At 32.3% G+C, this 26147-nt stretch overlaps 1 protein-coding gene across 1 annotated transcript in view; it reads left to right on the plus strand.

The window, feature by feature from the left end:
- The first annotated feature begins 721 nt into the window (after positions 1–721).
- Positions 722–26147, plus strand: part of LOC116868517 (bifunctional heparan sulfate N-deacetylase/N-sulfotransferase 4) — a 237430-nt gene continuing 212004 nt past the window's right edge. The window contains exon 1 of the mRNA XM_032858895.1: positions 722–1932. Coding sequence (XP_032714786.1) covers positions 955–1932 — 978 coding nt within the window. The 5' untranslated portion in view covers positions 722–954. The remainder of the gene's footprint in view (positions 1933–26147) is intronic.

Genomic DNA, 26147 nt, shown 5'->3' on the forward strand with positions numbered 1-26147 from the left:
AGCTTTCCTTCTTATCTAGGTTCCTGACCTCTTATTAGAGGGGTCTGAGGATGGGTGTTCCCATTTTATTCTTTCTTCCATAGTTTTTTTTAACTTTGCTTCTAAAAATAGAGGACAAATCTTACCTATTTTGGCTATTACAGTGAAGGAGACCAAGTGCCTCCTTGTAACTTCTGAAAAGGATACGTTATTGAAGGGAAAAACCTGTAACAACTGTATACTTAAGACAAAATCATTCTCTCAGCTTGGCACTCCAGATACTGAACAGATACTTAAGAACATGTTTCACTGTTCCAACTCCCACACAAATACATGATTTCCTAATTTTTTATGTAAATAATAGTTACCAGTTCTGTAGAAGCCATCTTTATGGTAATTAATATTTGCACTAAAGCTTTCTTTCTTACCTCTTTTCTCTTTTGAGATGGCTAGTTTGAAAAATGATCTAAAAAATGTGTGTGTGTGTGTGTGTGTGTGTACTCTTTGCCAAAATCAAATAAGATTAAGATTCTGTATTTTTGAGGACATGAACAAATCTACTTTAATAATAAAAACTTAGACTGTAAACTTCAGCCTATTAATATTTTAGCATATTAATATACTAAAATTATCTCCAATATGTATGTTTCTTGTATATAAGCAACTATATCACATAAATACTTCTATTTCTATTTATGTCTTAGTCATTACATTTCTCTTTTTTTTTCAGATAATGTTTAAAGGATTCTGCATCAATATTTGGTGTTGGACAAATTCAAAATCTCTTCGACTTTTGATCTCCTGCTCCGTCGCCTTCCAGCTTTAACTTATTTGTGACCCCTTCAAACATTTTACATGGTTTGCAATGGTTACATGAACTTGTGGGGAGTGATATTTGCACCATCTCATACTTTATTCACTATGGCACTTTAGGAAAAGAAATTGGAATAAACTTCCAAAGCAGTATTTTAAAAAATGAATCTTATTGTGAAGCTTCGGAGAAGTTTTCGAACATTGATTGTTCTTTTAGCTACCTTTTGCTTGGTGAGCATTGTCATTTCTGCCTATTTCCTCTACTCTGGCTATAAACAGGAAATGACACTTATTGAAACCACTGCAGAAGCAGAATGTGCTGACATCAAAAGTCTACCATATCGTTCACTGGAGATAAAAACAATTAAACCTATTGATACATCCAAAACTGATCCTACCGTCCTCCTATTTGTGGAGAGCCAATACTCTCAACTTGGTCAAGATATCATAGCTATCTTGGAATCTAGCCGATTTCAGTACCAAATGGTCATTGCCCCTGGCAAGGGGGATATACCTCCTCTTACAGATAATGGCAAAGGGAAATATATTTTAGTTATTTATGAAAATATTCTGAAGTATGTCAGCATGGATTCATGGAATCGAGAGCTTTTAGAAAAATACTGTGTGGAATACAGTGTTAGTATAATCGGTTTTCATAAAGCCAATGAGAACAGCTTACCAAGAACACAATTAAAAGGCTTTCCATTAAACCTTTTCAATAATCTAGCTCTAAAGGACTGTTTTGTCAACACTCAGTCTCCTTTGCTGCATATTACCAAAGCCCCCAAGGTTGAGAAAGGCCCTCTTCCTGGGGAAGACTGGACTATTTTCCAATATAATCATTCAACCTACCAGCCTGTGCTTTTAACTGAATTACAGACAGAAAAATCCCTTTCATCCTCATCCAGCAAACCACTCTACGCGACGGTGATCCAGGATCTGGGACTTCATGATGGAATTCAGCGAGTTCTTTTTGGCAACAACTTAAACTTTTGGCTACATAAGCTCATCTTCATAGATGCCATTTCCTTCTTGTCAGGGAAGAGGCTGACACTGTCCTTGGACAGATATATTCTGGTGGACATTGATGATATCTTTGTTGGGAAAGAGGGAACAAGGATGAATGTCAAAGATGTAAAGGTAAGAACATTTATAAATAACACTGTAATTTTTATTTCACTAACTGTGGTATTAATAAAATATAATTTTGAATATTTTAGATTCCTAATTACATAAAATTTTCAGATGTGGTATGTTTGAAATTAATTAGGCATTAAAAAAATTTTGAACTAAGCCTTGACTACTCCTCACACACATACCCAGATGCTTCAGAGGGGATAGAACTAAAATATCCCAAAGAACATTTGAACTTAATCTCCTTGTCTCTTCTTAGAGACACCTCAGGTGGAACCCTGAGAACTGTCTCCCTTATTTTAGCACATGTTGCAGTTTGTAGCAGTAAGACTGATGTAATCACAAAACTTGATCTCTCCACTGATCCCCTGGCTCTACTTTGGTTTGACAATGATGGTTGAAATACAAGGTGAAGAAGTAACCCAGGATCTTTTGTAACTTCCAATAAGCATAGTGTTTGTTTATATGAAATGTTTGTAGATTCATAAATATAGATATGAGCAAAAATACAGTTTGTAGGGAAAGTATATTGGATTTGAACTCAGAAGTCTTCCATTATTATCTCTTTTATTAACTTATCATATTATTTGGGGTAACACAACAGTGTTAGTACTTCCAGTTATGATCAAATTGACTATATAACAAATTTACCTTGCAATTGCTATTAGATAGAGAAAAAAGCCACTTGGTTAGGTAGGTAATTCTGAGAAAAATTCCTTCTTTTTCCTCTTGATTCAATATTCTCATTTGTGTCTGCCTTGTCCTATATATAACTAAATTCATTATTGGACAAATAAGTTTAGCAAACATAGGAATAATAGCACACAACTTAAAATTATGAGAGAAATAAAGATTATTAAGATCATGGCATGTTTTTTTTTGAACTCCTGCCTTTTTAATCCCTCAAAGAAGAAACCTCAGTAACTTCAAAATGATAGCATTTTTCTCCATCCTAAGACCTCTGACCACGAAAGTAAAATATGATTAAGACCAGCGATATAAGATCACTTTTTGAAAACCTTCAAAGTACATGTGAACCAGTGAACTTCACTTTTAATGAGCCACTGAATGAAACATCACTTGACTGGTACCCAAATATTTTATTTTGGACATTATTGTAAAGGAATTAAGTGATGCCTCTTGAGTTCTCTCTAGATCCGTTTTTTTTTTCTTATTTTGTATTTGCTATTCCTTTAATTAGTATAAATACTAGTTTTATTTTTATTTCAAAATCATAAACTTAAGAAGAGGTTATATACTTCAAAATTTCTCTGAGTGATTCCTACACTGAAATCCTAAAAGGAAAGTGTTTCCTAATTTCAGTTTAACAAAACATGAATTGAAAAGGTTTTTATAACTCTAACAAATTTTTTATTTCAAATTCAGCTCTTTCACTTATTCTCAATAAAAACAAATAGCTATTCATCATTATACAATATTCACTGATGCATTATACAATATTCACTGATGACTTCTTAAGTGACATAATCCCCAATAAAGTAATAAAATACCGAAATTTAACAAAAGCTGGAACAATGAAACAGGCAGAGAAAGGATCAGGAATGTTGTATGTGTATATGGGTATATATGTAGTTTGTATATGTATGTGCACATGCATCTTAATTATATACTGTACACACACACACGCACACACACACACACACTCATGCACTGTCACTTTGAAAAAAATACTTCTTCCTGCCCCTTTTGTTATCCCTTTTGTTGCTGATTCTTCCTCAGAACTGTTTGTCCAAGAGTATCAGAAACTTTATTGGAAGTGAGGGCTATTATCCTCTTGGTTATTTAAAGGTCAAGAGGAAATAGTTTTCCAAGTATAAAAATTCTAGTCCCAGCCCTTGGCATTTGATTTTTATTTTGACCTTATTTTTAGATTAATATGATACTGTGGAAAAAGAAAAAAAATATATTTGTAGAGAAATTCTCAATACTCCCCTGTTCTTCACCCTCATTTTCCTTTTCTGGTATTGTAACATTTAATCATGTACTGGTAAAAATGAGGAGAGACCCATCTTCCTTCAAACTCTCACTGAATTTACTAAAATAAGGGTATTGCATGGTAACTAAAATTTCTTTCTGTAATACTGAAATAGAAAGTAAAGGTATTCCATTCCTCAACAGAACACATATGGGAAAGCATATGGTTCATGGTTGAAAATTCTTGGTTATTTACATGATCGGACTCTTCCTGGGCCACTCCCACAATTAAACCTGGAGCACATAGCTGGGAGCATTTAACAACAAATTTAAACAGTTTTGCCTACAAAACCACTTCACTTTGTTGATAAAAAATATATTAGCATATTTTAGCTTGAACGTATTTTCCCATTTTGAGATAGAGATTCTGGATCATACTGCTAAAGAATTAACACTTTTAAGATTTAATATTTGATACAGTGGAAAGAACACGAGTTTTCGGTTTTGTTTTGTTTTTTAAAGATTTCATTATTTATTTATTTCAGAGAGAGAGAGAGAGAGAGAGCATAAGCAGGGGTAGGGACAGAAGGAGAAGCAGGCTTCTTGCAGGGAACCTGATGCAGGACTCATGACCCCAGCCAAAGGCAGAAGCTTAATGACTGAGCCACCCAGGCTCCCAGGGTTTTTTGCTTTTTGTTTTTAATTGAACTTGAAAACCCATATTCTCTTCACTTCATGGTTCTACCTGACCTGAGCTACCATGTATCTAGCTTCTTTCAGAAACCTGCATACTTTATCTGAGTTTATCATGCCTTCCTCTAACCAAAGTCATTGAGATAGAAATCAGTATGTTCATTTCCAAGGCAAACAAAATTAAGATCAGATATTTGCAGTAACTATCATTTAATTGTTGCCAAAATTTTATCATATATATAAAAACTCAAGATATAAGAGAAAAATTATTTATGTATATGATCTTCTAAAAACTAATTATATTTCAAATGATTATAAAATATAGCTATCAATATAGTCAGAGAATATGGTCATGTTTTGACTTGGTAATATTTCTGTGTGGTCTTAGAGGCAATCACAAAATATTGTACATCTAAACTTCTATTAACAGGATGACTTCAGGCTTTTTAGGGTAATGTCTTGTATACTTGAACTTATTCTTTACTAGTTTTGAAGACAACTCTCATTTTCTTAATGGCCTTAATTATATGTTTGTAATGTTCATTCCCAGTGTCATAACAGTTGAGTAATGATGCATTTTTAGGGAAAGCAAAAATAATAAAAGGCTAAACTATTTATTAAAATTTTAATTCTAAAAAACTTCTTGCAGCCCACTAATTTGATTTCTATGGAAAATACTTTACTCTTGGTTGGAACATTTGGTACAGTCATAGATGTTTGGTAAAATTAATATGATTTTTTATCATAGTTTCCTAAGATAAAATAAATGTTCTTTCCCAATAAGGGCTTTGAAAACATGAACATGGTGAATGTAAGCTTCTACATGCACAAGGAAATCAGATTTATTATTGATGCTCTCAATAATTTTAATGCTTTAATCAATTCTTTGACCTGCTGTTACTTTGTCTGTTGGCAACAAAACATCATTATTGGGATTTTTGTGTGTCTTTACATTTCGTAAAGAAATACATTTATTTATTTATTAACCATCTACTGTATGTAAGACTATTGGACCTTTTCTGCCTAATAAATCTAAACTTCTTATTTTAAGGTTCCATATGGTCCAGTTCAATTTATCTTCTTCATATTTATTCTTAATATTTCTCAATACATGCTGCTTGTATTAGGCTAGCTCCCTGTCTCTTCCTCAGCCAGAGCTTGCACATGTCTACCTTGATCTCTTTTCTCAGTTTTTGTGCCTTGACTAAAATATGTTCTCTGAATCTACCTTTATTTCAAAAGATATCTTAAGTCCTACTTCTTATGAGAAGGTGATACATGTCCTAATGACCCCAGTAGATGGGGATTTCTCTTTAAGTTGACTCCCTGAATAAATTGTGAGCATTAACTCTTACTTAGCATCCTCATGTACATGAACCAACTCCAAAATTAGACAATGAGACAGTTTTTCTCACACATGTACATATGAGAAAGAACATAACAAGGAAACTTAGACATGTTAAATTTTATTTTTTCAGTGTTCCAAGATTCATTGTTTATGTACCACACCCAGTGCTCCATGCAATATGTGCCCTCCTTAATACCCACCACCAGGCCCTCCCAACCCCCCCACCCTCCCCTCCAAAAAATAATTTAAGGGTAGTTTTGAGGTTTATCTCAAAACAAGTGACATATATTTTAAGTAGGGGGCAGAACTAGGAAAAAAAAAAAAAACCTATGTTATAAATCTGAAATCCAAAAGAAGAAGAAGAAGAAAAAGAAGAAAGAAAAGAAGAAGGAAGAGGAGGAGGGGGAGGGGAAGGAGAAGGAGGAGGAGAAGAAGGAGGGGAGCAAACTAATTGGTTTCTTTTTTTTTTCTTTTTCTTTTTTCCCTCTACATGGTGTTTTTGATGGATCTGTACCCTAGATTAGTGTTAAGGCTTGATCCAGATAAAATGATTTAGGAATATCTTAACCTGGATATTTCCATGCATTTATTTGACTACATATTTCCTGAGTTGAAAATCATATGCCCAGAGATTTAAAGTGTAAAAGATATTGTGCAAATTGAATGACCAAAACGTGAAAGATGGGAAGTTAGTAGATATAAAGGCATTTGTAGGAATTATCACATTTAACAAAGATCAGATTGCTATGAATAGGAAAGAAGAAATCTATCATAGAAGAAAATTTTAAAATCTTGATTAACCATTTCAATAAGGGTTGGAAGAGAAAAAGAAAAAATGTTATGATTTCTAAAGTCATAATCTAAGAAAACAGGAGCTTTCTGGTGCTATGAATATTGATATAGAAGATGAGAGGCTACACTGGTAAATGAAAAGATTAGTTTTCTAACATTTTATAATTAGAACTGAAACAGGTTGTTATATCTGACAAATTAATAGGGAAACTTTTTTTTTAGAATCCTTGATATCCTAGACTGAAAGGATCACTATCAAAAATGGAGCTGAAAAGTTAAAATTATATGTGATAAATGGAATCCATATTTGACACTTATCAACCAGCGTAGATTTAGCAATGCAGAATAGTCCAGGCAATAGGAGTTGGATGGATGGCCTAGTCAATCAAGCAAGAAGCATCTGAAAGTTTTTGGCAGTTTCTAAGTAAGTGAGCAAGACATGCAATCAGTAACAGTAGCATAACAACCAAAAAGTGGCCCAGAAAGATGGGATTAGATTTTATCAAAGATATTACACAACAGACTGAAGGTACCCAGTTCTGGGATTAGTCTGTAGGCAAAGAATGTCTTCCACCTGAGAAAAATGGCATAGAAGGCAGTGCCTTAATCATAGAAGAAGGGTAGCATGTGACAACATTTGACAACATGGAGTTCAGCATTGGACACATGACAGGGAACTTGGAAGGCAAGAGCTCAGGCATAACAATAATTCTGTACAGAAGAAAGGAGCCATCAGCAAGACTTGCTGAAATTGCAGTCCTGACACTGACCTAGAATGCCTTAATCCTCAGGACTCTAAGAAAAGGACTGCATTTAGTACCTCATGGACTCCTCAGATGCCCCGGTACAAGAATTAGGTATACGATTTGAGGGTGCTTGGTTGGTTCAAAACATAAGCAGACAAAAGTGAATAGTGATCTCAGAAAAACTCAAACAAAACTTGAATTTTATTTCCAGGCTTGGAAGAGGACAGCCACCATATAGATGTATTTAATAAAAAATTTTCTTCTTTTATTTATAAGCTCAATGTTAATGTCTCAGATTTTCTTCTGAATTTTTTTCATGTGGTACTTCGACTTTGACTTTGACTTTGTCAATGGAAGAAAAAACTCTCTCTTCCAAAAAAAGATTTATTTACGGAAGTAAATATTGTCTGTACTTAAAAAGTTGCCAAAGTGATATAAAAGTACACTTTTAAAAGACAAGAATGGAAAAACAAGAGAAGACATATATTAGTAATATCCCTTCCAAATTGGGCATTTAACTAAAAAGATTTACATTTTGTTTATTAACTTCATATAACTTAATCCAGTTATATCTTTATACAGGTGAGAAATAATGATTTCATCTATGGGCTCTGAATGTCATTTTTTATTATAAAATTTACACAAACATAAAATATTCAGTTCTTGATTTCATTAGTATAGAACAGGACATGTTCTACATTACAAGGTAGAATGTAAAATATACCATGACAGAATGTGAACAATGGGAACAAAGAAGAGGAATTCTTCTAGTAATTAGGGAAATTTCATGGAGGAGGTAGCATTTGAGTCCTCAGTCATGGTATGACATAACACTAGCAAATCTAGAGGGGGGTGGTATATTCATGGTCAATGGATCAACCCAAGCTAAGATTTGGCTAAAAATACCAGATTTGGGGGAATGGTAAGTTAACTGCATTGACTGCATGAATAAGTAAGGAAGTAAAGTAAGTGTTATTAAATGCTGAAGATACTGGTTGTGTCCATAATATAGAGCTTTCTTGCAGAAGGATACTATTTGAGTCACTGAAAATTTTAAACCAGAAAGTAAAATGATCAGAACTGGGATTGAAGAAAAATATATTGTTTGAATCAGGGACATGTTGTGTTTTTTTTTTGTTTTTTTTTGTTTTGTTTTGTTTTGTTTTTTTTGTGGAGACCTCTCAAAGAACCTATTACAATAATATAGAAATAATAATTCTTACATATTTTTAAAAATGATTTATTTAGCATAGTCATATACACTAAGCATTGTGCTAATCATTAACAGGAATATCATTAAATACTCACAACAACACTAAGAGGAAATATTTTGTACATTTATGGAATGAATAAATTGAGGCTTGGCAATATTAAGATACTCATCTAGCTAATAAGTGGCAGAGCAAACAAACCCAGACTGTCACTAATGTCTATGCTTTCTTTTAGAAAACGATGGTGTGGATTTGGGTCTGAGTCTCAGTGCCAGCAGTAACCAGTTAACTTTGGACATATTTCTTAACCTCTCCAATTCTCAGGTTATAGATCTGTAACACTGGTGTAAAAAGACCCACCTCTTAGCATTATAGTGAGGTTTTAATGAAATAAGACACAGTAAGTTGCTAGGACAGAGCCTGAATTCTAAGATTTACTCAATTTAGCTTGGTGGCAGTTAGGATGGAAAGGGGAGATTAGGAGAGCCCATGCAGAAGTAGAATTGACATGACTTAGGCACATACAGAAAGGAGGAACAGAGAAACAGGTGGAGATGAGATAGCATCATGATTTTTCCTGGATGTGTGCTTTAACATATGCAGAATCTGGCAGAAGAAAAGGTGTTGGGAAATTAGGCGTTTTGTTTAAGGTCTAATGATTTAATGTATAGGGATATTCAGATGTAGGCATTTAAAAAAGCAAGTCTGAATTTTTGGACACTGTCAGAGGTGGAAATATCATCAAGCTTAATCTTAGTGATGATCGCTAAAGGGAAATCAAGGAAGGAAAACAGGTTGACTCCATCTTTTGGATATCCTGTAATAAACCCAAGATTATGACAAGTTACTTTCATACAGAGGAAAACTTTTTCATGTACTAAGATAGTAGCCATCCAACAGCCTCTTCATTAATTATATGGAAGAAAGCCTGAAACCTCAATAAATGCTTGTTGTCCAAAGGAATAAAATTAAAGGAATGTCTAACTGTAAACAGCATGGTGTTCATGCAACAGAGTAAGCACAATCATTTATCTGGAATTTGGCAATTTGAATTCTTTCTCCTTCTTATTTATGACCTCTTGATTAACAAGAATTGCAATATGAACCCCTTCTAACTTGACTGTGAGGTGTACCAAATGACTTTATCATAAATATCCTTGAAATGTGGAGTGATGTATAGGGGTTAAGTATAAAGGGAACAAGAAAGCTAGAGCCTCATTTTTAGTTATTGTGTCCAGAAATTTTATATATATATATATATATACACACACACACACATATACACACACACACATACATATATATTTAAAGATTTTATTTATTTATTTGAGAAAGAGAGAGAGAGCATGAGAGGGTAGAAGGTCAGAGGGAGAAACAGACTCCCCATGGAGCTGGGAGCCCAATGTGCGTCTCGATTGCGGGACTCCAAGATCATGACCTGAGCCAAAGGCAATCGCTTAACCAACTGAGCCACCCAGGTGCCCCAGAAATTACATTTTTAATGAAAGATTTTTATTTAGGTTTCATGTGATTATTTTCATATGATTATCTTGATGACAGTGTTCATTCTGAACATATCTGCATTTTTTGAGGGAGCAAGGGTTTTAAAGGCATACTTTCATTTAAACCTGTTTTCTAGGTATCAATTAATTATTATTTTTTTTAAATTATATTTTAAAATAAGACCTCTTACTGAGGATTTTCTGCACAGAACAAAAGCTTTTCGCATACAAATTCAATTTTAATTTAAGATTGGACATTCCCTGAATTCGTTTGCACTCAAAACAGGTTAAATAGTAATGGATCTAACACGAACATGAGTGCTCACTTTGGTCAGTTTACAATATAAGATAATTACTGAGTAGAGAACAATCTCTTGATACACCAGGGGAAGAACACAATTAAAGTCTATGAGCTCCATTTTGCTACTTGAGATGTAGCAATTGTCTCTATAGGAAAGAGAAAATGTTAGAAAATATTTTGGTAAAAACAAGCAGGCTAGCCAAGTCTCAGCAAGGTAGAAAAACAACCCTGATTCGAGTTCTTAAACCTCATTGTTAATGCCTAAAAGCCCTGGGGATATTTATGCGGATATTTTCTGATTAGTTTTGTATATTTTGTCATTCTCTGTGATGATATAAATAGTGATTAATGCTCAGATTATAATGAACCTCTTTTGCTAAGGCCACCATGTTTTTGTTATGATAATCATGAAAAGATACCACAAAATGGTTTTATTTCTAAAGAATAACTAAAGAGAAAAACAAAACAACACAAAAACTTACTCATTTTATACTGACTATAGAAATACACATTCTGAAACAAATTATCATGTAATAACGCATCTTGATTATATAATCCTGAGGCAGCTAGAATATTATTATTATTATTACTACTACTACTACTACTATTAAGATAACAGATTAAACTATTAAAGTAGTTATAAACATTGAATTTTCTTTTCATTCAACTCATAATTTTTCATGTCTACTTTGAGCTGCACTCTCTAGCTCTTTGCTGGGGTTGAAAATTTCCACCTGCTACTTTCTTTTTTCAAATAAATCAAATATTCCTCTGATGTGTTCCTTTATTATTATACTTTTGAAACATTTCATGCATTTTAAAGAGTATATATGATGAATATTATTTAAAGCATGATAAGAAGAAAAATGGCTTTGTCCATACCACTTAGCTTAGGGTATAGAATATTACCACCACCTTCCCTGTCACATACCACTTTTTCTGCTGGAAAGGTAGTGTCCTGAATTTTGAGAGATACCATACATTGTGAATGTTACCATACATACCATACAAATTTTCTGTAATTTTCCCCTTTTATTCCTTAGATTCTTCTACACTGATGATTATAATTCTAGTTCATGATACTTAATTTCTGTGTAGTATTTATTTTTTCCAATGTTGGTTTTGTAAGACTTTTAAATTTTTGGCTATTTGGTGGATATATAATTGTATATGAGTTGTTATTTGCATTTCTTGATTACTTATGAGGTTGAATAGCTTTTTTGTACTTAATGGCCATTTTTTTTCAAATTTTCATATTTTTAATTGTAAAACATCTGATTTCATTTCTAACTACCTCAGTGTTGATTGCCTAAGAAAAGGATTTTCTCCTTCAATAAACACAATAGTATCATACTTGAGAAAGTTTAAATGTACAATATTTTGTTATACACTATATTAAAAATTTATCCAAGTGGCCAAAAAATTACTTTATATCTTATTTTAGTTTTTCAGGATCAAATCAAGATTTGTAATGTAATAATGCTTATCAACATAATCTGTTTATTTTAATCTGAAACAGTTCTCTCACAATGTTTGCTTTCATCACATTGACTTTTTTTGTTATGACTTTATTTTTTTGAGCAGTTTTAGGTTTATAGCAAGATTGAGAGGAAGGTCCAGAGGTTTCCCGTATATTCTTTGCCCCCTCACATACATAGCCTCCACCATTATCAACATCCCTCACCAAAGTGATACATTTTGCAATTGATGAACCTACACTGACACATAATCATTCAAAATCCATAGTTTACACTAAGTTTCACTCTTGGTGTTGTATAGTCTATTAGATTGGACAATTGTGTAATGATAAGGATTCATCATTAATGGTATCAAACAGAACATTTTCACTGCCTGAAAAAATCTTCTGTGCTCTACCTATTCATCTCTCCTCTCCTACTTTTTCATATATTTTGCAAAACCTGTGTGTTGTTTTCTCATTTTAACTTTGAATCATTTGTTTTTATATTGATTTTTAGTTCTTTATATAGTCTGGATTCATCCTTTGTTGATGATATGTTTCCAAATATCTTCTCCTGCATTACTACATGTCTTTTCACTTCTTTAAAGGTCATTTCACTGATGAAAAATACTTAATTTTTATTGTAGTAAAATATATCTGTGTTTTAAATACATTATGGGCATTTTTTGGTATGTATGTTTTGTCATCTCTATCTCAAGAAGTTTGTGAAATACTGACCTTATCTGTTATTTAAATGTTCTCTAAAATAATCTGAACCTAAAAATTTCACTTCGGGATATTTTAAAATTATTAACTCTTTTAAAATTACTATTATATATTTTTTTCTTTTTAAACTATCTTTACGAGTTACTTTATAATTTATATTTTCAAGAAATTTTTCCATTGTATTACCTCAATATGTCTAGTTTAAATTTGTTCACAATAAAAATTTGTTATACTTTTAATCTCTCTAGCAGGTGGTTATATCACAGTTTCATTTCTAATGTCCATTTTTTCCTCTTCTATTTTCTTGATTGATCCATTTTAGCTTAATTTTATTTTCTCTTTTTTTAGTACTCTTCATTGTTCCTTTTTATTTCCCTTTCAGTGTTTGATTTTATCCTTGTACATTCTTCCCTTGTGGAATTTTTGTTTTATTCTCTGGTTCTTTTTCTGTCTTCTTAAAATATATAACTAACTCATTAAGTGTTACCCTTCTTCTCTCATCTAATATAGTTTTCAGGGTCATATACTTTAAGATTATAATTTAAATAACTGTGTGTGCTTTTTAAAAGTGGTATAGTTATCATTCAGTTATGAGTTTTGTATAGTTTTTATCACATTTCTTTTTTTGACCTTTGAATCAATCAGGAGTGTGTTTTCAAATTTTCCCAATATATAAAGCGTTTTAAGTATCCTTTTGAAACTGATTTCTAATTCAGTATGATCTTTATAGTGAGTGTTTGCTAATTTATTTGGAGTTGTATTATGGGGGAGTTCAATGTTCCATTTTCTTTTGGTTCCTCCTACATGTGTGCTTGAAAAGCGTGTTTCTTCTCCAGGTTCAGAGATCTAGTTCTCATCCTTGCATAAGATTGTTAATTGTGTTGCTCAAATCCTATGTATCCTTTCTAAATTTTTGTCTGCTGATCTGTGTATATTTTATCTGTTTGATCTGTGAGAGGTATGTCTATATCTACATTGACTATTGTAGAAACAGTATTACTGCTAATGCTTTCAGTTTGTGATTTATATATTATACAGCTCTGCTTTTTTGACTTCTTAGACATTTACTATTATATCTTTCTGATGAATTAAAACCTTTATCATTATCATTATGAAGTGACTTCTATCATATCTGCAATATTTTTTAACTAAGATTTTTGTTGTTGTTGTTGTTGTTTAATATTATTATAGTTCACTTTGGCAGTTTTGCTCACTAAACCATTATGCATGTTTTTACTCCCAACCTTTCTATGTTATGGACTTAGTTGTGTCTCTGTAACAAAATATAATTTCATATTGCTGATTTTTAAATATAATCTGAAATCTTTTTTAAACTAGTGAATCTGATCTAATCTCCAGAAAATAATAGAGATGTAATATTCAAACAATAATAACTCTGACTTTTTCAAAATCAATGAATGACAACAATTTTCCAATACAGAAAGCTTCCTCACAAAAAAGTTGCAGAATAAACCAAAAATAACTCCCTACCTAGGTATATTATAATGACACAAAATAATACAAGATGAATTACTCTTCCTGGAAAGAAAAAAAAAAAAAGGTTAGACTGGCTGGTGACTTTTGAAAAGCAGCAATGGAAGCCAGATTTAAAATTTTCTTTTTTAGGGATGATAGCATTCTTTCTGCAAAACAGAGAAACAGAGAGTTGGTTTTTGGTTTTTTGGGTGTTTTTGGCATAGCAACTGAATAATGGGAAGATGCTTCATTCCAATCTTAAAATTCTGCTTCAGACAAATCTGATCTAAATACAAGTTGCTTGTTTTCTGGACATGAACATGTTTCACTGAAGGAAACTTGATTTAGGTGGGAATAAAACTATTCTTTTTGTTGGCAAAAGTAATACTTAAAACATTAATTTGAGATAAGGATTAAATCCTGACTCTATTGGTCTTTAACTATAATTATGGGCAAGTTATTTAACCTTATATGCCACACTTTTTCTTCATTTGTAGAGTGAGATCTATAGCACATATTCAACAAGTGTCTGTGAATATTAAATAATTTAACTGAAGGATACTAAGGTACTAAGGATAGTACCTGACATTTTGTAAAAATCGGCTAATTTTCTTTTCTTTGTCCCCATTTTATTTTATTTCTTTTCAGTGTTCCAAAAGTCATTGTTTATGCACCACACCCAGTGCTCTATGCAATACGTGCCCTCCATAACACCCACCAGTAGGCTCACCCAACCCTGACTCCCCTCTCCTCCAAAACCCTGTTTGTTTCTCAGAGTCCACAGTCTCTCATGGTTCATCTCCCCCTCCTATTTCCCCCAACTCACCTCTCCTCTCCTTTACCCAATGTCCTCTGTGTTGTTCCTTATGCTCCACAAGTAAGTGAAACTATATGATACTTGACTCTCTCTGACTGACTTATTTCACTCAGCATAATCTTTTCCAGTCCTATCCATGTTGATATAAAAGTTGGGTATTCATCCTTTCTGATGGAGGTATAATACTCCATTGTATATATAGATCATATCTCCTTTACCCATTCATCAGTTGAAGGGCATCTTGGTTCTTTCCACAGTTTGGCAACTGTGGCCATTGCTGCTATGAACATTAGGCTACAGATGGCCCTTCTTCTCACTACATCTGGATCTTTGGGGTAAATACCCAGTAGTGCAAATGTAGGGTCATAGGGTAGTTCTGTTTTTAATTTCTTAAGGAATCTCCACACTGTTTTCCAAAGTGGCTGTACCAATTTGTATTCCCACCAACAGTGTAAGAGGGTTTCCCTTTCTCCACATCCTCTCCAACACATGTTGTTTACTGTCTTGTTAATTTTGGCCATTCTAAGTTGTGTAAGGTGGTATCTCAATGTGGTTTTTATTTGACTCTCCCTGATGGCTAACAACGATGAACATTTTTTCATGTGTCTGTTAGCCATTTGTATGTCTTCTTTGGAGAAAAGGTCTGTTCATGTCTTCTGCTCATTTTTTTTTTCTATCTTTTTTTTAAAGATTTTTTATTTATTTATTTGACAGGCAGAGATCACAAGTAGGCAGAGAGGCAGGCGGAGGGGGGGAGCAGGCTCCCTGCTGAGCAGAGAGCCTGATGTGGGGCTCAATCCCAAAACCCTGTGATCATGACCTGAGCCGAAGGCAGAGGATTTACCCCACTGAGTCACCCAGGTGCCCCTCTTCTGCCCATTTTTTGACATGATAATCTGTTTTATGTGTGTTGAGTTTGAGGAGTTCTTTATAGATCTTGGATATCAGCCCTTTGTCTGTAATGTCATTTTCGAATATCTTCTCCCATTCCGTGGGTTACCTCTTTGTTTGTTGTCTAGCTAATTTTCTTGGTAATGGAGTTTGAGAAAATGATTCCTGTGACTTTTTCAATAATTTGAATACTATATTTTACTCATTCTGCGACTCACATTTAGTTTCATATTTTATCATCTCAGACATTATGATATGTCTTTTAATTCATAGCCTCTTATATTTTATGCAGTATAGTAATGTAAACTATTTTTGTTTACCTTCTTTTTTAAAAAAAATTATCATTGAAACATAGTTAACATACAATGTCATTTAGTTTCAGGTATACAACATACTGATTTGACAATTCTGTATGATTCAGTGCTCACCATGATAAGCCACCATCTGCCACCAAACAACATCATTAAAATATTATTGATTAAATTCCATATGCTATACTTTTCATCTCCATTACTCATTAATTTGTAATGAAGTTTGTACCTCTTAATCCCCTTCCCCTAGTTTTTCTCCCTCCACCTTACTCCCCTCTGGCAACCACAAGTTCATTCTCTGTATTTAAGAATCTGTTTGCTCATTTGTTCATTTTTTTTAGATTCCACATATAAGCGAATTATTTTTTATTTGTTTTTGACTGATTCCACTTAGCAGAGCACCCTCTAAGTCTATCCATGTCACAAATTGCAAGATCTCATTTTTTATGGTTGAGCAATATTCCACTGTGCGTGTGTGCGAGATATATATATATATATATATATATACTTCTTTATTATCCATCCATCTATGGATGGATACTTGGGTTGCTTCCATGTCTTGGCAATTGTAAATGATGCTGCAATAAACACAGTGGTGGCATATATCTTTTCTAACTTAAACTAATTTTGTTTAAACTGAGATCATAGGTTTTTTTTTATTTACCCACTTAATTACTTAAAGTAAATCCATATAATGAAATCTGCAAGTTGTCATTATTAGGTGTGTCACCTACTTGAACTGAAAAATAAATCTACAAAAAATTTTTGCTCTTCAGAAAGATAATATATGAAACAAGTACTTCTTCTAGTTGCTTATAATAAAGTTGTGGGAAGTATATTTCTGTTATATTATAACTTTTATGATGCATTCAATGTGATTGCAAATGCATATAATGAATGACAAATATATCAAGTCATAGCACTTTTAAATGAAAGTAGCATGGTACTTTTAAATGAATAAAAGGTGCTCTACTCATTTAAATGTTAGAACACAAAATTGAAAGTAGTTTCTGAAGTCTGTATTGCATAGTTAAAATTTGCAGTCATTTATTTAACATTAGCTAATGTCAAGGCATTGATGGTATTTTAAAAATTTTAACCACTTTATTGTAAAAAGTTGTACATATTTAATGTATACAACTTGGGGAGTTTGAAGTTAAGTACACCTCTATAAAACAGTCACCCCAAAAGAGGACATAAACTTATTCCTATCTACCTTCTAAACTTTCTCCCCACTTCCATTATGATTGGCATTAGTGTTAAATCTTAGTCTTGGTGTTACGGTTGTAAGAATACTTAACATAAAATTTATCCTCTTAGCAAATTTTAAATATACAATACAATATTATAATGTATAAGTATTATGCTGAACCATTGATCTGCAGATCTTATTTATCTTGTATAACTGAAATTTTGTATCCTCTGGTCAATACCATCTCATTTCTCCCTCCCCCCTCCCTTGGAAACCACCATTCTACTCTCAGCTTCTATGAGTTTGATTACTTTAGCTTCCACATTAAGAGCAATCATACAGTATTTGTGTTTCTGGGTCTGGCTTTATTTTAGCATAATTTCCTCTAGGTCCTTTCATGTTGCTGCAAAAGTCAGAATTTCTCTTTTTTTTTAAGGCTGAATAATATTCCATTGGATGCATTACCACATTTTTCTTCATGCATTCATCTGTTGATGGGTATTTAGATTGTTCTCATATCCTGGCTATTGTAAATAATGCTGCGGTTAAGTGTGAGAGTGCAGGTATCTCTTCAAAATCCTGATTTCAGTTCCTTTGGATAAATACCCAGAAGTAGGATTGCTGGATCATATCATAGTTCTGTTTTTAATATTTTTAGGAACCTCCATACTGTTTTCCATAATGGCTATAATTTAAATACTTTTAAACCCTTTGTTAAGCTTATAATATATACTGAGCATTAAATATTATAATAATTATAAAGCAATTTTAATCTAAGACAATGAAACAAATAGAATTTATAGAACATATGTGCAAAAATATTTCATTTACATAAAAATAAATGTTTCAGAGCTATAAAGCCAAACTTTCTTAGAATTTCTAAAAATATATATTTGAAAAGGCCAGCATAATTTGTCAACCATCCTTTCTTTTGATTTGAAAATTGAATGGATTACATTGAAATATAATACAAGTGTTTTTTTATTTGCTTGAAAATAACTCATAAATAATATTTGGTAGAAGATATGTGATATCCAAATGCTTTATGAAATTCACACCACATATCTGCTGCATCAATTTTCTTTTTAAGATGCAGTTAACCTAAAAGAAGGTTGCAGTGAACAAAGCACCAAATAAAAATCAGTTAAAAGTAAACAGGGGTTCCTGTGTGGCTCAGTCAAGTTAAGCATTGGACTGTCATGATCTCGAATCATGGGATGAGCCCCACATCTGGCTCACGCTCTGCAGGGAGTCGGCTTGAAGAATCTCTCCCTCTGCTAGACCCCTTCATGCACACACGTGCTTGTTCTCTCTAGAACAAATAAATAAACAAATCTTTAAAACAAAAAGGAAACAACACTTTGCTTTCTTAAGAATGTCTGTATAAGTGAAACTTACATTTGGCAAATATTGTCTTCTATCCTTGAATAATCTAACCTTTCTTTTTTTAAAATATATTTAATTATCCATCACTATATAATGCTAGTGTGCAATGTTTAATTATTCTTCAATTTATTTCACAAAGGGAGCTGAACTCAATAAATAAATGGTTTTCTAAAGTCATTTTTATTTTAAGTTATCATTTTCTATTCAATGTAATATTTCAGAATAGCCACTATACACAATAAACACTTCATATATAAGATGAAATATGTAAAAGTTACATAAGCTTTTTTACACTATTATTTTCCCAACATTGGCTTCATTTTACATATAAAGTATTCATAACTTGTAGACTATTTCACATATTTTTAATAATAGGGCAATAATCCAAAATCTTATTTCAGTTTCCTCAGAAATTGTTTTTAAATACTAACTTAAGGGATGAAATTTGCTTACTTTATTCATGTATTATAGTTTCTATAATTTGCTTAATTATTTTTAAAACTTCTCACTTTTAAAAATGCTGTATTAGACCTATAAAGAAAGAAAAATAACATTTTGGGTATGTGGAAAATATTGATGTAAAATATTGCTGTTAGAGAAAAAACATGTATCATTCTTTATTATATACATTTCCAAATACATACTATCCCCCAAATAATATTTAATACATACCTAAGAGGGACCCTCACAATTTACTCCCTGTTACTCCTTATATTCAAGACAAATTTTAAACTATATGATTTGTTTCAAATATTAAACTCCTTCCCTATTTGAATATTTTTAAATGAAATTTTAATTTCTAAATGCGTAACTATTTTAAGTTTAAATTTTATTTTTAAATTTCTCAGAATGACATTAGCAATTCATTTGATTGCAACTAAAGCTTTTAGGCTACTTAAGGAAGACGACCTTGACCTCTCAAAATAAAAATTATTTTTTGTATTTTCATAGTGGAAAAAATGTAGTAGTAATTTACAGTAAATATAGCAAATTGCTCTTTCAAAAAGTTTTTCCAAATTGAGATGTAAGAATGTCACTGATGAGAATTGTTCATCCTAAGGCTCATAAAACCTATTGGATTTTTTTCCCAAATGGCACAAATAAGAACCTAGTAAGCTTTGCAGAATTAAGTAGGAAGGCATTGACTGGCAATCATGTATCATTACTCTGGAGTATAAGTAAATTCCACTTGAATGATTTATGTACCAGATAGCCATTTGTTACCATATTTTAATTGTCTACATAAGATATAAACAATATAGAATTTTTTATATGGGAATTATGTGGCGGTAGAAGGGGAAATATTTGAGGAAACACCAGAGACAACACTTGAAATGACAGGATTTTAGAGATGTATAGAGTTAGAGGGAATAATCCTCAAAGTAAGCCATTCCAAGTAATTCCTATAGCACAGCTTTAGGGAGAGCTAACCTAAAAGATTTGGTGAGTTCCAGGAAACTATTATAAAAGTTTTAGGATTTCTTGTGGCTTCTTGTGTGTCTTTGTAGAATTTGTTTTCCTTGATGACTACTACTTAAAAAACTTGGAAAATTGGGATGCCTGTGTAGCTCGGTTTGTTAAATGTCTGCCTTCTGCTCAGGTAACAATCCTAGGGTCCTGGGATGGAGTTCCCAGTTCTTATAAATAAAGATATATATTGATTCTATATTGTTATATACAATATATATTATATATTTGGTGTATATATATTTTAAAAATACTATAGAATCAATATATATATTTATATATAATCATTATGATGATTGGTTGATTGGTTTGCCTGTTTTATCTTGGTTGTTGAGAGATGAAGTTACTATACTTTGGACAATTACTCTTCATCACACTAGGAGTAGTTTTAATAATTTGCTGTTCAGTGCTATGTGCTATTAAGAAAAAAAGTTCTTTGTTTGTGGCCTCTCAGTCTAATTTTGAGTTGTGTGTGTTTGTGCATGTGTGTGTGTGTGTGTGTGTGTGTTTGCAACTTAAGAGCACTTTCTATACTGTCAGCTACTAGTCTGTTTGATTCTCTGGATCCATTTTTAAAAATAAAAAAGCACAATTAATTTTTGCGATCTGCTAAGCTTACATGATTTACTTAAGCCTTACTTTCTACTCTACTAAAAAAAAAAAAAAAGGTTTGGAGTTTCTGTGGAGTACAATTTCACTTGTAACATTGCTATTGAAAAAAGGGCATTGAAAGAGATCTTGAATTAAAACAGTTTCTGAAAATGCTACACTCAAACATTGTTGCATGCACCTCAAAACAGGAGAAACCAGTTCAAAGCTTTGTGTTCTGCTATAGAAAAGCACATCTTAACTGCAGGGTCTTAAAATGTTAAAACAAAAACAAAAAGGAAAAGAAAAAGAAAAAATAAAGGAGAGAGAAAACTTCAACTATGTTTTAAAATCTCAGAGCAAAATAATAAAATTTCACAGTAAACAAAAAGATTGTTTTTTATGTTGGAAAATAGACATAGATCAAATATCTTACTAGGATATCTAGCTCATCCAAACTTAAAAAGCAGTCATACAATAATTACCTTGAAAACTCCTGTTGCAATAAACCCATCATTTAAAAAATGTCAAAGATATGGCATTTCCATTTGCAATGGTATTATTGAAGTTGTTTTGCTATTCAAAGGAAAGTAAAGAATAAGCACTTAGGAAAATAATATACTTTAATATCATTAACATTATTCAAGCAGTTTTTAAAAAGTACTATTAGTAACAATAATGGTTCTGATGGATGGATAGCTGTATAAAGATAAAATTATTTCCTATGCTTAGTAAGGAGAACAGAAAAAATCCTGTGTGTCTGTGTATATGTATACATATATATATGTATACATACACACATGGCATATACATATATAAGTTAACAGGCAAGTGCATATGTGTGTATTTGCACATACATTTATATACGTATACATATATATGCATATATGTATATATGTGTATTTACACAAATATGTAAATATACAATATGCATTTGCCTACTAACTTTATTATTTACTAAAATTCTACACTTTTTTATGGGCTTTGCAACAGTGATATAATCATATCATTGGCATCTTTCTAAAAGACATCAAGCAGTAGATAAATATGAATCACATATCTGAACACTGTCCATTCTGATATGTGTGTGCCCTGTAAGTATGTGTGCATGTGTGTATGTATATGGGCAGCTGTGTAGAAAATTTCTAGCCACAGATAAAAGAACTATATCTGTGTATCCAAGTCATTCATTCAAGTATTATGGTTGAATTGATATGCTTATTAAGTTAACTAAAACAAAAACCTTGGAAAACCAAATTGAAATATTTAAATAGTTAATACTAAATGTAAACTGTATACCTTTAAGCAACTGTTTTTGGAAACAAAATAATTGGATTTTCAATTTTTTTGTAATTTTTGCCAGATGTTTCATAACTTTAACATAGTTTTAGTGTATTTACCAGAGTTAGTTAATTTAACTGAGAGAGAAATGAAATAAGGATGTCATAGCAATGAGTGAAATGAAATATTAAAATGAAAAATTTTAACTACAAAGCAATAGGTAAAAATGTAACCCCACTAAAAAAATGATCTTTCTTTAAACTATTACTCCATGCAAAGCATTATTCTTAGTGTTCCACAGGCTTTTAAGTCAAATCTTCAAAGCAGTCTAATTCATGGGGGCTTCTAGTACTCCATTTTATAGAAGAAGCAACAGAAATGCACAGTGGTTAGATAACTTGTCCAAGGTTGTATTATCAGAAGATAGCAAAATTGTTCTTTGAATTCTGGAAGTCTGGTGTTAGAGTCTTAACAGTAACAACACTGCAATACCTCTCAATATTGACTTTTGATCTTGAGGTTTTCCACTAATCATTATATTTGTAGATTTTTTTTATCTAAATGTTTTTATTTGAACATATTTTTTGTAATTTGACTGTCCTCATTGGAAGATGTGACTAGCAAATGGAAATTTAAGATAGGAATCAATTCATAATTTGTTCTGTTGCCAAATTTATCTAATACATTTTTTTAATATTATATAGTGAAGCTTAAGTTAAAAATTACGTATTATTTGGCTATTAAATTTATCCATGATAAACATTAGACTTGATAAACCATACAAATGCATGTATTGTATATGCATATGTGTTTGTATATCTAATAACATTCATAAAAATAATTTTTCAAAGGTCTGAATATTTGTCTTTGATAATCATTTAAAAATTATTAATCAGTAAGTCATACTTCTTTATGCTTACTTTAAAATTTTATCTAATTCAAGTAAATATAAAAATACAGAGTTTATATGCTAATGTTCAGTTATAAATGTTAATAATAATACAGAAACACTTCAAATTTATCTGATATCTGTCAATTACTGGTGGTCATAGAGTGCAACAATATATAAGAGATGTTTCTCTATATAGAACTAGATTAGCCATGGTTGAGCGTCAAAGGAATTGGATTTTTGTCAATAAAATGTATTAATGAAATTCCTAGCAATCAAAGTACAATTTTACATGATTAGGGCTAGTATGTAGTATGAATAGTTGGAAATTTTGAATAAGATCTTTAGTCAGCTATTGTATGCAAACAATGTACTGTTGTATGCAAATAATTTCATTGTGTTATAAAAATATGACAAAAGCACTTTACAAATAAATGATTATTGTAGCTACTAGAATGCTGAATAGAAAATTAATTGTGATAAAAATAACAAGATAAGGGGCGCCTGGGTGGCTCAGTGGGTTAAAGCCTCTGACTTCGGCTCAGGTCATGATTCCAGGGTCCTGGGATCGAGCCCCGCGTCAGGCTCTCTGCTCAGCAGGGAGTCTGCTTCCCTTCCTCTCTCTCTGCCTGCTTCTCTGTCTACTTGTGATCTCTGTCTGTCAAATAAATAAATAAAATCTTAAAAAAAAATAATAAGATAAAATTTTGTGGAGAAGGTGGAGTTTTAATCAGGGCTTCAATATTTAAGGGAATGCCACCAGAGAACACTCCAGGCAAAAGAATCCCTCAGCAAAATTCTGAGATGGGAAGCTGCAATATTTATCGGGTGTAGCTTGTTCTTATATTTGTGTATAAAATCTGAAAGGGAGACTAAAATTCTATTTTTGTAATATTTAAATATCAAATGTAGAATTTCAAAGAACATATAAAGGAGTTTAGGCTTTATTCTGCAATAAATGAAGAATCATTGGATGTTTGGGTATTTTGTTTTGTTTTAAGCAGGAAATTGGCCAATGTTCTGTCTTTGAAAAACAGCAGAGCAGGATGTACAGAAGGAGTTGAGGCAGGAGACAAGCCCTTAGAGACATGGCTCAGGGAATTGTGGCAATAAATCAAGAGACTTTAATAAGACCTGAATTAGCCCTCTGTCAGTGGGACTAGACAGGACAGGATGGATATAGAAGACACCTGACAAATAAAAATTCACCACTTAAGAAGAAGGATAAAAAAGAAGAAGAAAGGATAACGGTGGTGAGCATCTCAAAGGAAAAGAAGAAAAGAAACATTTTCAAATTATTCTAAAGATTGAGCTAGGGTCATTTTAAATACTGGTGATGCCATTAAGAGAGAGAAAAAAAAATGTATTTTGAGGTCATGGTTGGGAGTAGTAAGTGAGATAAAGAACTACAAAATAGTGAATATTTTACTGTTTAAAGAATGACAATGTTGAAAATAAACAATGTTGAAAAAAACTTAGGTGAATTTCATGAAGCTGAATATTGATCTGGTTATTCAAGAAAGGTTAAAGGAGAGAGATGAGAAAGGACTCCCCATGGAAACTGCAAAAGGGAAGGAGGGTAACGATGAATGATTTTGAAGTACTTGTGGGGAAGCATTAAAAGTCACAAATGAAATTAGCCAACGCTAGCAGTGTCTTTATATTTCGTTTTGCTCTTACAGACAGATCTGCAGAGGGGAGTGGTGTAGGTTTGCCAGGAGAGACTTTCAAGGAAAGTTGTAGTATGCTGCAGCAGAAATTATATCCTACATGAAATTATATCCTAAAGTGGACTGTATCAGGGAAGCAGGAGAGCATGGAATGCTCCTTCACTTAAGTGGTGGATCTTACATCAGAGTGGCCGCGATAAGTACTGGAAGGAAGACATAAACCTGAGATATTTGATGAGCATATCTCTGAACTCTGTGAATTGCATGTATGAAACAAAGAGTGGGGAATCATAAGTATAACTTCAAGTTTACATTATGAAACTAGAAAGTGAGGCGAAGGGCAATTCATTGACACAAAAAGAGCTGTTAAAGAAGAATCCAATCTGAGATTTAATTTTAAGCAAGTAGACTTTGTGCAATACAAAGCATTCCAAAGAAAACATTTGTCTAATTTTAGAAACACATATTCATAAATTAACAAAAGAGGAAAAATAAATGAGAAAGTTTAGAAAAGGATCTGGCGATGTTCTTCCTATTATTTATTAACAATCTAAAAAATTATACTTCAAATATATATTTTGAATGTATACATTGTGATAGGTAATTTACATTCCCTCTAATCTCAAAAATTTTAAAGTGGTTATATAATTATACTTATGTTAAAAAATAAGAAAAATGAGATGCTATAAATATTAAATGATTTATTTAAAGCTGTACAACCAGAGGGTGACACAGAAACAGAACTGAGCATTCTATCTCTACATCTGGATTGTTCCCTTGCATATTGCCACATTCTCTTGATTCTTCTCCCAAAATACCACATAGAGCACTTATTTTAAACAGATTTTGATGGAGGTTTGTAGATTCAAAGGAGACTATATTATAATAGTACATAAAAATAAAAGCAAGTAAAACCCAATACTGTATATCGAACTTTACAAAATCCTTTACCCACCTCAATAACTGAAATTAATTTCTGGCTGACATTTTTCTGCAAGTCCCTCATGGATTACTTCTTCCTCCACTCACCTGCTCCTTTCCCTCTTCACCTCCCTTCTCAGTTCCCTTTGCCTTCTCACCCCTGTCCACCTTCTCCATCCTTTTCTCCTCTCCCTCTGCTTCTTTCTCCTGCTTAAGGTTCACCCGAGACTGCCAATTGAGGTAATCTGTTGTAAAGAACAATTTTAGCAACTCTTTGTTTGGCTATTTCCTCTTTCCTTCCCATCTACTCCCATTTGCAGGCAGAGGTTGCTGCACAAGTGTACCTCCATTACTCAAGAGAAAAAAGATCTCTCTTTTTTATAAGCAGAAGAAGCATCAGCCTCTGGGATTATGTACTTCTGATTTACCTACATATTTGTCACCTTGGGATAAATTACTACAATGTAATATACTAATACTCTTCCTATTTGACAATACATTAATACAAAATATCAATTCTTACATTGGCAAAGTCCTCATTTAGCAATACGTATTCATAAACACTGAATATATTGATGCCCTTCCTGTTAGGCAATACATCATCTGCTATAAAGCAGTC

The sequence above is a fragment of the Lontra canadensis genome, unplaced genomic scaffold (genome assembly GCF_010015895.1).
Source record: "Lontra canadensis isolate GAN:19392208 unplaced genomic scaffold, GSC_riverotter_1.0 scaffold1, whole genome shotgun sequence".
Classification (NCBI taxonomy): Eukaryota; Metazoa; Chordata; class Mammalia; order Carnivora; family Mustelidae; genus Lontra; species Lontra canadensis.